The following is an 18,676-nucleotide window of genomic DNA, read 5'->3' on the forward strand; positions in this document are numbered from 1 at the left end:
TCAAAAATCTATTTTATATTAGAAACTGTTTTGCTACAACCAGGGAATAATGGCTGACTTCACTTGTTATGCTAAACCATGATTTGTTTAAATTATTGTTTATTTAATAATCCATAATAGTCTGGTTCATACATAATATTAACCTACAGATTAGATGTAAGCAGCCTATGGTATTCCATAAGTTGCTGAACTACAATTCCCAGAACCCTCGCTATCAGGCCTGTTTCCTAGCTTCTGGAGTGTCACAAATTGCCTATCATTGCTGTAGATGATGGTTTACAAATATCAGTGACGTTCATATAAATCTCTACCTCTAGGCCACTGCACTACTCCTATTACTGACTTGCAATCATAAAATTTATAATGTACATACTTTTTCTCCCTTTAATAGTCTAGAACTAGGCGGTCCAACGAGTAATGGCTGTCCTGGAGATCCAGGAGGTCCTACATCACCCTACAAAGAATGGAAAGAGCAAATCGAGTGAACGGCTGAACAAAAGTGAGTTGCAAGTCCCTAATCTGCAGCCCAAGAATTTGACACTCCTCTCTGACAATTCCTTCTCATGTCATCTCTTTTTCCATGTACAACATATTTAAAAATCAGAGATAATTCATTTATCTACCCACAAAAGAATGAAATAATTGAGACATTCAGGTTTTCCTTCCTAGCTGAAGATACAAACTGTACACTTTAGGGTTTTTTTTAACAATAGAACCATAAAATCATTAAAATATAGTTGTGGAAGAAGCCATTTAGGCAACTGATTGCAATTATGAATAGGAATCCGAATTGAAACAATTTCACTCTATAGCTGTTTATTTCCACTTGAAAATATCAATTAAATAGAATAGAATAGATAGAATAGAATCCTTTATTGGCCAATTGTGACTGGACACACAAGGAATTGGTCTTGGTGCAAATGCTGTCAATGCACATAAAAGAAAAGAGACATTCCTCAAGAGTCAAGAATCATAAGGTACATAAATGGAAAGTGAAACAGTTTTCAGACAGTTGGTTAACATTAAGTCACATTCTGTCTTCTTGGAACTGGATTGTTTTTATCCTGGACTCTAGAATGATAGATAATATTATTGACCATTTCCCGTTTGACATTATTTCAGGTATTTCAAGAATGCTATCCCTCTCAGCCTCTCTCATTGCTTTACTATAAACATGTTCATTTTTTTCTGAATCCTTATTAAAACATGATACCTATAACTGGACAAATACTCAATAAGTGTCTAACGATGTAGAATAAAATGGAACAATTGCTTCTTATAATCTGGAAAATTCTTGTGATGCAGTTTAAATCTGCATTTAACATTTGTAGCTATTCAAATTATTGACTCATACTCAATTTGCTAATCAATTACTATTCAGAAATCTTGACTGTCACAAGCAATCTAGTAGTGAATAAATTAGATCTGGTTCACTTGAAAATAAACCTAGATTCTATTCAGACTAAATAGAAGATTAAATAGATTTTTTTCTGTGCAAAATGACAATACATTTTAATGTTTCTTTTAAAACAAAGTTCTGCTTGTGTTTTCCCCATTCCAAATTTAGCCCCTTACAAAAAACTCACTGCTTTAAAATTTTAAACAGCTCAATTTATGAAGAAAAAAGATCAATAATCTGAAATTGCAATTTCTTGTTAACTGCTAAATATTTCAATGTTCAATTCCCAATTGCCATTTTTTTCTTACCGGCTCTCCCTTTTGTCCTTCCACTCCAATTCCTGGATTCCCCTAATAAAATATTAATATATTAAAAGAAGGAAAATACACTGATTATTCATTGTAGATGATAGATGAAATTCACATGAGAAAAACATAAATATTTTACTGGTGTCCGGTAAATCTTTGTCAGTTTGTCTGTTAAATTAAGGATTTACTGCAAATAGTTAGATTAATTCTGCAATTCTATAAATCATATATTTACAGTTTTAAAGAATGTCCCGTGCTTCCATGATCCATTAAATCAGAGTTTTACTCTATTGGTATATCCTTTAAATGAAAATATATCACTATGATTTAAATTTAGAATTTTTCTTTAAAAAATTGAAGAGTATTTTCAAAAGTAATTATCAATATGAAGAAATTATAAAATTTTCCAAGAACAAAAATCTCTCACCTGATCACCTGGTAAACCAGGTTGACCTTGAAAACCCTGTGAAAAGAAGAATTTTTATATAATCAGACATGGTACTCTCTAGAGGTATTGGATTAAGTTTTTTATAATCCCAAATCTTGAAAGCAATGTTGGCAGAGGTTTTTATCAGCATTTAAATCCAATGTATTTGTAAATATTAGTGAAGAAAACAGTTTTCTGTCCTGTTCTTGTTCTTAATATTTTTCCCTACTAATATGTTGCACTATTCAAACATCTACCCTGTAGAATTATTTTTCCTGATTGTCTTTATTGCAGACAAAAAGCTTTACTTTTGGCACTGCTAGAGGAGGATAGTTGGGTGTAAGCAAAGAAAAATAATTTTCAATAAACTTTGTATAGATTAAAAATGGATTTGCTTGTGAAATTTACTAGAGAATGGGCAAACTGCCAACAGAATTATTGGCAGGAAGGAACATCCAATCTCAGATGATCTCTGTTACTCTTATGAAATTGATTGCAGAAGAAGTAGGAGATAGAGAAGACAGGCAGATTCTAACATGGTGTCAGTTAAGTAAGAGATTAAAATGTTGAAATTATACCTGCTCACCCGGTTCGCCTGGAAATCCAGATGGACCTCTGGGTCCCTTTTTTCCTCCAGGACCCTAAGTACAGATTGCACAACCACACAGTATTATGCTTATTAATAACAAGTAATTTTCTGTTTACTGTCTGGAGAAAATTAGGTATGCACAAGTTTTCATAATGTACCTACTAACATCATTCTTTAACAGTTAGGAACAGTTAGAAGTCCAAACGCTAGCAACAACCAACTAATTTAATTTTAGGATGATTAATGTTCTAGAATAAAAGCTAACTACCATTACAGTACATAAATAAAATAACATCACAGCTATTGGTCGGAAGTTACAAATGCTACAGAGACAAATGAATATTTCTGTGGGGAATGCAATCATGAGTAAAATAGTGTAAAGTAATTTAATCACAAGTTTGCCCACCATTTGGAACATCTGCAATGCATAGCAACAACATGTTATTTTGAAGGCAGGCAACACAATGAAAGGATGAAGACCTTTTGTCCCCCTCTGAAATCTGTCTAGTTGCCAAAACAAACAAATGAACAAACCCTTACAAGTGGAAATTTGAAAGAGGGCAATCCTGTAGCTGAAAAGAGGATGTGCCTCAACAATTTGATGGTCTCTCATATTTATTATTAATGTAGCTTCTTAGCTTCATTTAAACTTTAAAGGGTTGGTAAGGTATGGCTTACACACTACAACTTTTATGTGGGAACCATTCTAAGAATCCCTAAGATGGAAACAAACTGAGTTACCAATTATAACAAATGCAGATTCTCACATAAGTCTAAGCCTTGCATGTACATACATAGCTGGGAAGGCAAATGTGATTTGGATTACTATCTCTGCAGAGAATTTCAAGCTAGATGGAAAAGCTGAAACTAATGTATTTTCACCATACAAATTGATGAAGGAGCTTACAGGCATGCCTTGAGGTCCAGGATCCCCTCTTTCTCCCTGTAACCAGAATCACTATGTTAGAGGAAATATAATACTTATTGGTAACATTACTTACTACAGTTTAATGATTTATATGGAAAAAGGAAACTAAGAGCTACATAGGAAGAATAAACCCAAAATAAATACTTATATATCTAAATAATGTAAATAATTATCTAAATGATTTAAATAATTACCTAAATAATTTAAATAATTATTTTTATTCCATTGTGGTTTATTTCACCTTCTTTCCAATTCTTATACTGGAGTGAGAATCATTAATACACAGATAAGATCATTGTTTTTAAATTAAGAATCCATAATTTTTTCATATAAGAATTAAAACTTTGATATGTCTAGTCATATTTATGTACTCCAAATTAAAATACACAGTTCCACAAAACTCACTTTCAAATGACTATGAATAAGATTTCACCCCCACAATAAACTATATCAACAAAGATATACTTTAAAAGGCAATGTTTATCTGGTCATTTTATTTTCCACTTAGAAATTCTAATAAAAAGAATGTAAAAGCCTGTAACTTAGTCGTCTTCATTTTTAAACAATAATATAGTCCAAAAATGTGCATGTATACTTATGTTTAAAAAAACATTGAAAATGAGCTCATGATTAATCAACTTGAATTAAATTCCTTTTCACAGCAGCTGCATGTGTTAAATTGTTATACACTGTACACTTTTAGAATTTTAGAATTTCCTAATATTAATAATATAAATGTTGCCTAAAGCTATATCTTTATAGATATAAGTCATGGCTCTTACATATTTAAAATTATTTACACAACTCTTCATCATGAGGCACTATTTAAAAACTGATATAACACTCACAGTTGATCCTTGAATGAATTCAGAAGAATATATGAAGTTTCCTTTTTCTCCTTTTTGGCCAGGAATACCCTGTAAAAGATGTTTAAAATCATGATTAAAAACAGAAAGTTATGAGTTTACACATAATAGCTGAAACAATAAAGTACAGGTAGTCTTCAACTTATGTCTGTAGTTGGGACCAAAAAGTAATTTTCCAGCCTCTTTTATTTAAGCAAATGCCCCAGTCATTAAGTAAACCCATTCATTTGAATGGGTGTTTCTTTGCCATAAACCAGCTTTAAAGATATAATAGAGCATATTAAAATATAAACACAACTTTATACACATTTTCTGTACAATGAAGTGAGTCCGGCATACTAAGAAGATAGACATAGAAATAATTGGCATTTATAAATTGATCACAAACTATGTAAGATCTAGTGAAGTTCAACTCACAAATGACCCTTTTGGTCCAATGCATCCACTTTCTCCTGGAAGTCCTGGATCACCTCTTGAACCATTACATCCATCTGCCCCAGGCTTCCCTCTGGGTCCTTCAATTCCTGGTAGCCCCTATAAGAGAAAAAAAATATTAATTCTGTATGTCTGTTAAAATAACTCATCATTTGTCTGTATTGAAAGATTGCATTTTGAAATCCAGGATCAAAACTCAGATAAGATGTCAGGTGTATATCCAATCTAATTAGAAACAATCTAAAATTTGAAGCCTGGCATAAACCCAGTTTGGGCAAGGCTGACTTGATAATATTGCCTCCTTAATGGATAAATGTACCTGAAACAGAAAGCTAATGCTATGGGTAGTCAGAGGGACAAATTGGACATACAGTAGGCATGTATATGAATCCTATGGTTAACATTCTACTCAAATGTTTATACACATCAACAGGGGTTCCAAATACAAACTGATATGAGCATGCATACTTTGGTGTCATACTTTTCCTGTCATTTTCTCATACAGCTTCTTCTTCCTGTTGCTAATTGCTCCAAATGTCACAAGCTGTTTGAGGGGCATATGGCAGCTCCAGTAGGGATTTTATAAAAATTTCTACCCAACTTTAATACTGGTTTCTATCCAAATAATCATTCAGATAAAAACAATAGGAAAAATTAATTTCTTTGGTGTACTTTATTATTTATATTCACAATTTATGTTTTTAATCTTCTATTTAATAAAAAGGAGATTAAAAATAATGTTGTAGTTTCAGAGACAAAGGTAGTAACTTGTTCTTATTAATGCTCTATGCTCCTTACTCAAAAAAAATAGTATTCATGAATTCTGCAGTCTGGTAGAGAGTGTTCCAAACAATTCAGTGGAAAGCCAGAACATTCATAGAGTGGGTATAATAACTGCTGGTAACAAGGTTCTAAACTAGTCTGCCTTACTGCCCTGTTCAAGGATTGTAACAGTCTTTTACAGCAAAAATGTTTGATAAGAACCTTCAAAGTTCTGGTATTTTTCCAAGTGATTTCTCCTTCTTCTCTTCAAGCTAGGGCTAATTCTCATTGCAAAGTTAGTTCTCTATTAGCTAATTTCTTCATAAGATGTAACTGTCCTGGAGATGTGTCTCACACATTAAAATACCATCAAATAGATTATTTTATTAAGCCCTGAAAATGTATATCATCAACAAACATCTCTAGGATGGATACTGCATAACTGAGGTACCGCTGCATATTTTTTTTAATGAATTACATAGTGTAGTGCGCTTTTTAAAAATACAGATCAGATCAGATGAACATAGTACACAGGCGTATTGAAATATCAATGCTCTACAGTTTTATATTATATGGAGACATTGGCAGCATACTTACAGGCATTCCATCTAGACCTGAAAATCCTGGAACTCCAGTTGGACCCTGAAGAAATTCAACATTAAACCATATTAATATATAGTTTACTTTAAAAATGACTTGTAGAACAATTTTGCATAATTTGATTTGTTTTTCTCACCATAACAAGTTTGAGAGGCAATACACTCAATCACTGCCAGTAGATTGAAGAAATTGCCATTTTCTGACAAATCAGAAAAGGTAGACATTTCACTCTAAGTGCTCACTTATTGCCTCAGCAGGGAGGACACTTAGTCAACCTTGCTTAGGATTGTGAAATGAAGAGGATTTGATTTATATTCAGGTGGGAGACTACTACAGAATACCAAGATTTGGGGATAGATTGAAATCAAGCCAAAGAAGTCCTGGAAAAAAACAATGGTAAAACCACATTGCTGTGTCACCAAAATTCTACATGGATGTGTCCATGAAATTATCATTCAATCAATTCAAAAGGAACTTTCCTAACTCCCCCCTTTGCTCAGCTAATAAACTATTAACTGCACCTAAAGTCTGTAACTTTTTTGAAGCTACTTGTTACATTTGCCAGAAGTCCTATGCCAGGGGTCTCCAACCTTTCGGACCTCAGGGACAACCAAACTCATAATTTCAAATCCTGCAGACCACTAATATGGATTTTGACTGACAGTGACTTGCTGACGTTGGTGGGAAAGTCGGTCCCATATTCCAGAGCTGCAGCAGTCACAGGACTCGCCTGTGCACCGGCCTGCCATGGATGAGCTGCTCCAGGATGATAAAAGGGCCAATCTTGTGACTACAGCAGCTCTGCAATATGGGACCGGCCCATGGTGGGGTTGGAAATTTCTGCCATAGGGGCTGGCACCTGTAAGGTGCAAATTTGCGGGTGGTGCAGTGTGCAAAAAGCAGCCAGCCCTCACTGGCCAGGACGAGATAATGGTGCTGTTGCAGCAAGAGGGGGCTGGAGCTTAGTCTCGGGAGTCCTCTTGTGTGGTGGCTGAAGGGGGGGTGTCGGATGCCCAGATCAAAAGAGTGCCGAGGAAGACAGGCTCCTAATAACCAGGCAACACCCCCCCCTTCAGCCTCCACACAAGAGGACTCTCTGAGGCTAAGCTCCAGGTTTCTCCCACTGCTTCCAAGCAGAGAAGGGTCCCTCCCTGTGTGAAGGCCAAAGTGGTGGGTGTCGAACCCAGAAAAGCTCAAGCTCTCACCTGCACAAACAGGCTGATTATTAGGAGCCCATCTTCCTTGGCTCTCGGCAAGGGCTGCACTTCTTTGCAGATTTACGCTCAGTCAAAGGTTGCAGGCCAGCAGGTGGGCGGGCCATGTGGGCAGCGCAGCCTTGTGTTCCTGCGCAGCCTGGATTAATTGCTTTGGGGGGGTGCTCTGGGAGGACATGTCTCTGCAGACCACCAAAATTTTCTCACAGACCACCAGTTAATATCCTTAATTTCATGCTGCTAAGTAACAATACAATTATTTTATTATCTATTACTTACCATATTTCCTCTTTCACCAAGTGGCCCAGGTAGACCAGGATCACCTCTCTGGCCTTTTTCTCCTGGCAAACCAACAGGTCCAATGGAACCCAGAGCACCAATTGGACCCTGGACTCCTGGGTGACCAGGTTGCCCCTGCAAAGTATAAATAATTCAGATTAATTTCTGTGTAAAAAAATAAAAGAGCAGCAGTAACAACATGAATTCAGAGGAGGAAATAGTTTATTCAAACAAAATGTTCATATAAGATTTCATATTCCATGGTCTGTAATGCATTATATTTTTTATTTATTATATTGTAGCACAGATGTACATATAATATCATAGCCTTGTGATGAATATATTTATGAAGTTTAGTAAACAGAAATATATATCTTAAATACAGGTGAAACTCGAAAAATTAGAATATCGTGCAAAAGTTCATTTATTTCAGGAATGCAACTTAAAAGGTGAAACTAATATATGAGATAGACTCATTACATGCAAAGCAAGATAGTTCAAGCCATGATTTGTCATAATTGTGATGATTATGGCTTACAGCTCATGAAAACCCCAAATCCACAATCTCAGAAAATTAGAATATTACATGCAATCAATAAAACAAGGATTGTATATAGAACAATATCGGACCTCTGAAAAGTATAAGCATGCATATGTACTTAGTACTTGGTTTGGGCCCCTTTTGCAGCAATTACTGCCTCAATGCGGCGTGGCATGGAAGCTATCAGCTTGTGGCATTGCTGAGATATTATGGAAGACCAGGATGCTTCAATAGCGGCCTTCAGCTCTTCTGCATTGTTCGGTCTCATGTCTCTCATCTTTCTCTTGGCAATGCCCCATAGATTCTCTATGGGGTTCAGGTCAGGCGAGTTTGCTGGCCAATCAAGCACAGTAATCCTACGGTCATTGAAACAGGTTTTGGTGCTTTTGGCAGTGTGGGCAGGTGCCAAGTCCTGCTGGAAAATGAAGTCAGCATCCCCATAAAGCTCATCTGTGGAAGGAAGCATGAAGTGTGCCAAAATCTCCTGGTAGACAGCTGCGTTGACCCTGGACTTAATGAAGCACAGTGGACCAACACCAGCAGATGACATGGCTCCCCAAATCAACACAGACTGTGGAAACTTCACACTGGACTTTAAGCATCTTGCAGTGTGTGCCTCTCCATTCTTCCTCCAGACTCTGGGTCCTTGGCTTCCAAATGAGATGCAAAAGTTGCTCTCATCATAAAAGAGGACTTTGGACCACTGAGCAACAGACCACTTCTGTTTTTCTTTAGCCCAGGTAAGACGCTCCTGACGTTGTTTGTTGTTCAGGAGCGGCTTGACAAGAGGAATACGACATTTGAAGACCATGTCCAGGATCCGTCTGTGTGTGGTGGCTCTTGATGCAGCCTCAGTCCACTCCTTGTGAAAGTCCCCAACACTTTTGAATGGCCATTTCATGACAATCCTCTCCAGGCTGGGGTCATCCCTGCTGCTTGTGCACCTTTTATTTCCACATTTTTCCCTTCCACATAACTTTCTATTAATGTGCTTTGATACAGCACTTTAGGAACATCCAACTTGCTTTGCATGTAATGAGTCTATCTCATATATTAGGTTCACCATTTAAGTTGCATTACTGAAATAAATGAACTTTTGCACGATATTCTAATTTTTTGAGTTTCACCTGTACTTATTATGGAATACAAGTAGCCATTTTTTATGACAAGTTAAACATATATTTTCCTCCTTTAAAAAAAAAGGATATTAGAGATATAGTATAGAAATCAATTCTGAGCAATTCAGACCGCTATTTGCTATTAAGTTTTAACAGAAATGAATCTCTCAGAAATCAGATGTATCCATTCCAATTTCTACATTTTTATCTCTCCAAGGAGTTTATTTTATTTATGTAGATGAATTAATTTCAAAATATTTGAAAAAGTGGTCCGGATAAAGAAAGAAGAATACGAATCAGAGTTAATCCTGTTGTTAACATCTCTCCTTCTCTCTCTGTGTGTGTCTCTCTGTCTGTCTGTCTGTCTCTCTCTCTCTCCCCCGTGTGCATGTGCATGCCTGCATCTTTGAATCACTATTAATTCCTGGCAACTCTCTGGATAAGTCCCTGCAGTTTTATTGGCAAGAAAGTGGATAGCTTCTTCCTAGGCCTAAGGAAGACAAACTCATTCAAAGTGCCCAAGTGGGTGTGTGTTGAGGGCAGGACTGGAACTCACAATCAGCAAATACTCCCATATATTTAAAAATAACTGAAGACATTAGATGCTACATATAATGAAAGTGCTTAGCATAATTAGAATAGAATTATTTGAATTGCTATTTTTTCAGTGGTTATATTCAACCCATGGAATTGCCAACTGCCAGTCTAAAATCCAGAGTGAGGTTAATAGTTGATTGACTCAACATAAACACACCATGTATTACTTGTCTTAGTAGAAACATTGCTAAGAATGAGTTTATGACATCTATAACATTCATTATTTAAGCCCATCTAATGTGACCATTGTGGTATTTCACTCTCAGGGCAGCTGTAAAAATAAAGACAATAAAGGAAGCCACACTTAATGTGAAAACAATGATTCAGTTCAGTTAAGTAGGCCTGGCATCTCCTCCTAATGCTAATAAATTCCACCAGCTTATAGTAGTGTTCATGTGGAATAATGGCAATGAAGTATAGTGGCGTCATCCACTTTTCCTTTGGCATATTTATTTATTTATTTATTTTATTTATTTGATTTGCCAATTGTTTACAAGATAATAAGTATAAGTATATACATAGCTGTGAATACATGAAATGGGTACATATAAGAAAAATAAAAGAAGAATAAGAGAAACAATAGGACAGGGACAGTAGCCACGTTGGTGCGCTTATGCACGCATATTATATATAATATGCACGCATATTTATATAATATGCACGCATATTATATAAACTCCATATTATTCTGTAACACCCATATTGTATTATTTGATTTCTTTTGCACTCTGAATTTATTTTGATTGCCTCATAATGTATTGACTTTATTGTGCACATTGTCCTAGATTTATGTTATCTCAAACATATTGCAGTAATCAATGAATGTATAAATCTTCAAAAGAGAGAATAAAGAGAGAGAGAGAGATGCCAGGAATATTCATAGTAGGCATCTCCAGGTGTTAAATTAGATCACCTTCTCTCATTTATAAAAAGTATTTAACCCAAGAGAAGTCAGATGGTATTGTGAACTTCAACATAACCCTAAATTGGACAGTGCTATATTCCAGGAGTCTATCTGGAATCTGTTTCAGAGTTCCTCTATGCAGAATGCATGTTTAGATATACTGTCTCTTGTAATTTATATAATTTCAATAAACTCTTGGGCGGTTTATTCTATGAGTCTGTTATCTTGAATCCTTAAAAAAAAAAAAAAGCCATCTGGCACCTATCTAGATGGCCATTGGAAAGCAGAACACTTGCTAATTGTCTAAGTCAGGAACTTTTCCAATGTCAAGATCAGCCAATCTTAGTTTAGCACTTCCTGGACTTGAGCTAATATAGATTGTTAAATTTAGCCAAATCAAACCTCTTAGTTTGAAAATGAGATGGCTTTCATTAAGAAAATATTCTTTAATTTTTTTTAATGAAGCAACAATACTATGCATCATCTAAATATGGAAATGTGCTTTTTTATCTATATCTGTTTTTTACCTATGTCTATGTATATACATAGTCACCAGCAGATGTCATTATTTCTTTGTGAGAAGAAAGGAAAGACCAGGGAAAAAAGAAAAAAAATATTATATACAATCAGAATTCCAAAATTAAGTGTTTGGAAGCAAATATTTCAGTACCTTGGACAGAACCAAGGAGCATATAGTACTATTTGTTGTGGCTAATTCATCTATTGAATCCTATACTGACATTGCTAATTGCAGGGTTCTTTATCACACCTCAAGAGAGCTGCTTAACTAAACATCTGGAATTATTTGTTAGGATCATCAATGACAGCTTGTTGTCATGATTTACTTAACTCTATCTGCAAAAATTAAAGTAGTGGATAGGAGCAAACCAGGTCATATTGTGGCCCTTTCAACTTTTAAAATGCATTTAATTTTAAAAAAATTCTCAAAACCATAAAGTACAACTGCAGAATTTTAGCAGAAAAAAACCCCAGCTAGTTTTAGAGAAAAACAGCTAATGATTATAGAATGAAAAGCAAAAACCAAAATGTTTTTTCTGTATAATTATTTTAAATTTTGTATTCTTTAAAATACAATATTCTCATAGGACAAATTGATTAAACATAAGTTGATAACTTTACAAACTCTTTCTTTACAAAGACTTTACAACAGGTTGTCAAACTCCTGGCCAATGGGCTGGATGCATCATCACGTCCCAATACATCATGTGACACTCCCGTGATGACATGAAAGACTGCCTTACAAAGTCTTTCTCTCCTTTGGCTCCTCCTATTTCCCACTGACATGTTCCTATTCATGGTTGTTTGAATTAACATAAATACTGTGTGCATTACCATTTCTTTCAAAACAAAGATTAAATGAAAGCTACCTACTGTAAGTTTGATCAACACAATAAATCATAGTTATTGCTAATGATGAAAAGGGAGATTGAATTCAGATCAATATAGATAGAGTACTATAATCTCCCCATCATTATTTAGTAATTGGGCTCTGTATCTTTTAATCTGGAGTTGATTTGCCATTTTTTTAAGCAAGGCACTGCCCTTAGAATTCAATTAGGCTGAAAAATGGCTATTAATGCAAGACTGCAGCCAAATCTCAATCAAATCAATAATACCGTTCTTTTCCTATTTATTATATGAATTTTCTCATCAGACATGGAGAGTAAGCAATCCCAATTTACTTTTGTTCAAAGATACAGAGTTATGCATAATAGTGATTTAATACTTTATGTGAACAGCAAGTGGAACTAAGTTTCAATTTTTTGCTTCCTTATGTGCTTCTCTTTTATTTGATCTTGGTTTAACATTTTAAAGACTACATTTTTTAGCAATTAAAATTCCCATTCATTCAAGTATGGCATTTTCTAATTTTCCATGATATGGTTCATTATCCCACATATAAATGAGTATGCACTGCAAAGAAGTGTTTTTAGATTTAACAAACTCATGTATTAAACTCTACTATTAAAGAAGGAAAAAAAGCTATTCATATGATACCAAGGATTTTAAATATTCAGCTTGTAAAGTAAAGGCTGCATTATCTGCATTATTTTAAAAATATGGCTTCCACCTTCCTAAGCCATTGTCCCAAGACTGTGATAAAAGGTAATTTCTGTAAGAAATTAGTTAGCAAATAGCTCTGAAATCTTTTTTGAAACAGGTAACAGGTAATGGAGATAGACAAATCAGAAAGATCTTGTAGTACCACTGAAGACTAATATCTTCTATTATAAGATCTGAGCATTTCAGAGCTGTAGCTCCACAAATCTGAAGAACACAGACTCTTTCTGAATTTTGTCTAAATCAACTAACATGGCTCTCTTGCTACAGTGTCTAATGACAGTGTGTATCTTTCCTTACTTTTTATTCATGATTTAGCATGATTTGGTTTGTTTTTATTTGAAATTTAATTTCAATAGCTATTTAGAGGAAAAGCAGGGCAAAATAAAGGAAACTAAGACTTACTCTCGAGCCTTTTTCAGGAAAGCATCGGCAAATGGAACAATCTTCTCCACCACAATGTCCAATATATGAACCCTAAGAAGAATTACAAGATATTCCTGTTATTATATATTGTTGTTATCCTATTTCAGATCTGTTTACCAACATCATATAAATGTGTTTGGAAGCTTAGAAATGCTTAATCGTCAATAAGGCTATTTAAAAAACTTGTTTACAAACTAAATATAAAAGAAATAATGGGTAAGATAATGATTGATAAGGAAGAATGTTAAAAGGTTATAAAATCAAAAAAACCTGTATAAGTATATGGGTATGTGTGCATTATTTTATTTTTCACATTTTTGTACTGTACTAGATGTATGTATGTATGTGTGTACGTATGTATGTATGTACCCACACACACATGTACAAAAAACATCTAAAATTAACCCCAATAAGACTATCTTTAGACAACTGAAGTTATGAAATGGCTATTACAGATTTTTTTAAGAAAAAAGAAAAAAAAACAAAATCAGGAAATTAGCTAAGGATGGTAATGGAATTTTTAAAAAGTTAAGTCAAAACAGAAACACACACAAAAAGATTAGTTCCTAGACAAGGCAAAAGAGATAGGAACCAATCAGTGAAGAACATGAAATTCAAGAAATTGCATAATTTTAAGTAAAAGAGGTTAAGTGTGAGACCTATAAAAACATCAGTCAAGATTATGGGAATTGTCCTTGAAGTGCTGGGAAACTGGTTAACACAATTCCCTAGCCAAAACCCAAACTAAACAAATATCAAAATGTTATTGGGAGTTTTGAAATTTTCTGTGTTAAAGTTTACTTCACTGTTTTATAGGAAGAGAGTCGTTTTGGAAAGATGTTGGGGGAGGGTTCTGATTTTAAACGAAAAGGAATATACCAAGTCTAGAACAAGGCTGCCAAAATATTTCTGGCATGAATTTTGTGCCTTTAAAGCATTGAAGAAATATAATATAGAAAGTTGCTACTGTGAGGTGATAATATGAAACATGGCACTTTTATGCCCATAAATTGATTCTTATATGCCATTGGGGAAGGGATTCACTTTTAAAAGAGTTTTTAGGCAACCATAAAAATTTCAAACAGATAAGATGGAATATTACCAGATAATATATTGGAGTTACAGTATCAGCTGCATAAGTGACAATTTAGTTTGTCATCCACATATTAGCCAGAATATGTACAGTAAATATAATATTCATAAAATGTGTGAACAAATCTACAAAATTGGCTTTATTTCATATTTGTATCTCAGCCACACAGCATGTAAATTAAAAAATATGTGCATTTATTGGTGATACAATGCATCTTGCATTCTTGACTTACCTGGCTTTTGTGTCTCACTGTAATTTAACTCTATGCCTATTACCAAACAGGTTTATATTTTCATGGTGTTCTTTTATTTATTCATCCATTTCTTTATTTTATATATCAAATTTATATGGCCACCCATTTCATGAAATGTGACCCTGGGCAATGTTCAACAAAGATATAAAATGATTTTTTAAAAAGTCATTATTAAAAAGATTTTTTTTAAAAAAAACAACAACCCTAAAGCGTGTAAGAAATTATACATTTGTAGTCATAGAGGAGAACTCCCTGACCTATTGGGAACCTCATGCCTGATGACATAGTAGCCAGGCCTTGAGGGACTTCCATAAAGTAAATAATGATGGATCCCCTCAGATTCTCTTCATAGTTTTCTCATTAAATGAATTGGCCATTTTTTCCTTATCAAAAATATTTCCAAAACATTTTGTGTTCTTGATCTTTAGCCTGTATATGTACTTATGCATATTTAGTTATGCAAAAAAAGACATCTGGGTCATTTTATCTTGAGGCAAAATTCAAGGGAAATATCAATCTATCCCTTGCTTGTTTTTGGCCTTTTAGGTGCATGTTTCTGAGGCAGTGTTAAATGGGTGTCTCCCCCCCACCTCCAGTTTTATTATCATTCTAGGGAAGCTATTTTTCAGTTTAACCTTGCACTGAAGATTAAAATGCTAGAATAGTCAAAACATAGATTAATCACAAAAATGTTGACTATTTTTCATTTAACGATTTACAGCTCCTCCCAAAGAAAACTGCCAGTGTTTTGTGGAACCATCAAATTCTTTGCAAGCTGACCTTAGGTTCCTTAGAGTAACATGTTTAATAATAAATTACATTTTTGAGCTTCCTCTGCAAGAAATGTTCTAGTCTTAGTTCTCTTAAGATGTCACCAGCAGCTAAAATTTGATTCAGAACTTTCTCAAATGTGATGGGATTTTGTGGCAACTAGGCAAGAGTTCTTATACTGATGAATAAGTGAGGAAAGGTTTCCTGAAGAGAGAAAGTTTGCTAAAAATTGTTATTTGCTACCTTATTACTTGTATCTATTTTGTATATAAGCTATAGAAGTTTTGAAGTTGGAGATATTTTAAGCCTGAAACTATCCAAACTGTGTAATTAGTATATGTTTTCTAAAAACAAAATTATAAATAGATTGTCCACAACAATAATAGGGGCATTGCCTAGGAATATTATTAGCCTTTGTAAGATTAATTAAGATTCAGACCAGATGCCTATGAGAGTTTTTTTTCCCTAAACCCTACCTTGTAGAATGCTTCAGTTTCAATGCTATATCTGTCCTGATGTTTAATTGTACAGAATATCAGATATGATTTGGTAAACATGCTATTGAAGTAATTCACACTTTAATTATATTCAAGACAAACATTCATATTGAGCTTTAAGCAAAAATTATTACTTAAAAGTCCCACTATATTCAATACAAGTAAATGTAAAATGTTTGCTAGCTAATTTGACTAATTATACTAAGGAATCTGTCCAAGCAACTTTATGTTTCACAATAGGTCATTGAAGATATTCCAGGTTATTTATTGGTTAAAGCTATTATTCATTTTCCATCAGTAACACATACAGTAAGATTTTATTGATTCAAAAATAATTTTGTAACACGCATATGAATAAAAGAAGATTTTTTTTTCTTTGTACCACTTACCCCATAAGATGGCTGGACTGAAGCAACAATTATTAGCCACCTAATTCATAGGAAGACACAGATTAAATTATGATAATCAGCCTTTAATTGATATAAGAAAATCTTACTGCAAAGATTTAAAAGAATTAGAAAAATGATTAGGATTTTTTTCTTTATTTTTCTAACTCAGTGGCTTGGTTTGCATTATACATAGTTTAAGATATGATTAAGAGTTATTCCTTTTGTCAAACATATTCAGCCAATGTTACTTTAGATCATATGGGTCTTAAAAATTGAGAAAATTGAAAAAATATGGTTAAGTATGGGATGGAATATTGGGTAAACGTATCACCTTCATCTCAAGATATAAAGTGGGAAGACTATAAAATTATGGATTCACTATCCTATGTATCATTTATGAATTCTTCATAGTTCCTTGTGAACATAGTCACATATTTGCACACTTAATACAGATAGTCCTCGACTTATGACCACAACTGAGCACAAATATATGATGTTAAGCATGTTAGTTGTTAAGTGAGTTTTGCCATGGTGGTACTGTGGTTAGATTACAGTATTGCAGGCTAATTCAGCTCACTCTCAGGAATTCGATTCTCACTGGCTCAAGGTTACTCAGCCTTCCATCCTTCTGAGGTCGGTAAAATGAGGATCCAGATTGTTGGGGGCAATATGCTGACTCTGCAAACCGCTGAGAGAGGTTGTAAAGCATTATGAAGTGGTATATAAATCTAAGAGCTATTGCTATTGCCCCATTTTACAACCTTTGTTGCCACAGTTGTTAAGTGAATCACTTCAGTTGTTAAGTTAGTAACATAGTTGTTAGGTGAATCTGGCTTCTCCATTGACTTTGCTTAGCAAAAGGTTGCAAAAGATGATCAAATGACCCTGGGACACTGCAGGTGTCATAAATATGAGCCCGTTGCCAAGCATCCAAATTTTGATCATGTGACCAATGGTTATAAGCATGTAAAACAGTCATAAGTCACTTTTTTCAATGCCATTGAATCTTCGAACAGTCACTAAATGAATGATTGTAAGTTGAGGACTACCTGTACCACCTTCCTTTAACAAAATACACATCCCACCTACAAGTATGAGATAATTGCCATGCAGTACAGTATCCACAATGACAACCTTTGCCCTAATCCATAGATTATGTCACATGCTTTACATAATGGAGAAGTTTATAGTTTATAAGTTTACAGGACAGTTTTGTACATTATCCTAGTTTAAATCATGGCTAGCTCATTTGTGCTTCACTAAGGTAAGTGAACCCAGCTTATACAGTAGTTGGTGTTAAAAGAAAACCATGGAATAATAGCTTTTGTTTTAAGTATCTTTTTTGCCATCCTCTTTTGCCAACAGAAAATGAGATGTCATATAATTTTTTTTATTTCTCTTATTTGTTGTGTTGTCAGGTAATCTCTACACCTAACTGAATTACAGTTAGTGTAGACTTGGCTCTAGAAAAGTAAACTAAGCATCCTGGTCATAGAATAAAGATTTCCCACCTCATGTTTCTCCCTGAAACCAAAGTTGTAAAGTTTTATGTCTCTTGGAGGATGCTTGAAACCTTTACTTTGATTTTCTTAATTTTTATAGAGCTTTTCCATACTAAGTAATAGATACAAATGGTCAAGTTATGGGAAATGAACTTTAGCACTTGTAGAGGGCACCAGATTCCTTACCTCTGCATTGTACCATTCAGCACAAACATTGTTCATGACACTTTAAAAATTTTATGGCAAAGATGGATGGCCTAAGAAACTAGGAAATTAAGGAATAGAAAGAGCTAAAGCTTGAGTGGGAACATGAGTAAATTAGAGAAATCCTATTTCTTAAATCAACAAAATTAATATGTATATATTTGTACTTATATTTTGAATTTTGTCAGTATCTGGCAAATATATGGGTAAATACCAGAGGCAATCAATTTCAGGTAGCACCAATAAGATTAAAAACCAGCAGACTGAGTCTGCTTCTGTTTTCTATTTTGAAAGTTATTACTATAACTAGAAGGGAAAACATACCATACACATGTAATGAATTTAATCCAACGTAAGCAATTCATTATGGATGTAGTTTATATTAATATATTTGAATCCAGGCCTTCAATATTTTAATTTTTAATAACCAAGGCTTGATCCCATTGCAGCTATGAAAACCACATTCAACATTCTTCTTGGTTTTGTGATCTG

General features: G+C 34.2%; 1 protein-coding gene across 1 annotated transcript in view; it reads right to left on the bottom strand.

Annotated features, from left to right (window-relative positions):
• Window positions 1–18,676, bottom strand: part of COL4A4 (collagen type IV alpha 4 chain) — a 65,459-nt gene extending 46,783 nt beyond the window's left edge. The window contains exons 1-12 of the mRNA XM_087965049.1: window positions 18,509–18,676; window positions 16,479–16,518; window positions 13,455–13,526; window positions 7,808–7,942; window positions 6,312–6,356; window positions 4,935–5,051; window positions 4,500–4,568; window positions 3,631–3,666; window positions 2,713–2,775; window positions 2,135–2,170; window positions 1,708–1,749; window positions 374–454 (exon numbers count right to left, since the gene is read on the bottom strand). Coding sequence (XP_087821175.1) covers window positions 374–454; window positions 1,708–1,749; window positions 2,135–2,170; window positions 2,713–2,775; window positions 3,631–3,666; window positions 4,500–4,568; window positions 4,935–5,051; window positions 6,312–6,356; window positions 7,808–7,942; window positions 13,455–13,526; window positions 16,479–16,518; window positions 18,509–18,549 — 777 coding nt within the window. The 5' untranslated portion in view covers window positions 18,550–18,676. The remainder of the gene's footprint in view (window positions 1–373; window positions 455–1,707; window positions 1,750–2,134; window positions 2,171–2,712; window positions 2,776–3,630; window positions 3,667–4,499; window positions 4,569–4,934; window positions 5,052–6,311; window positions 6,357–7,807; window positions 7,943–13,454; window positions 13,527–16,478; window positions 16,519–18,508) is intronic.

This window comes from Notechis scutatus, chromosome 4 (genome assembly GCF_049901735.1).
Source record: "Notechis scutatus isolate UNSWTSFEM ecotype Mainland chromosome 4, rNotScu1.2, whole genome shotgun sequence".
Taxonomy (NCBI): domain Eukaryota; kingdom Metazoa; phylum Chordata; class Lepidosauria; order Squamata; family Elapidae; genus Notechis; species Notechis scutatus.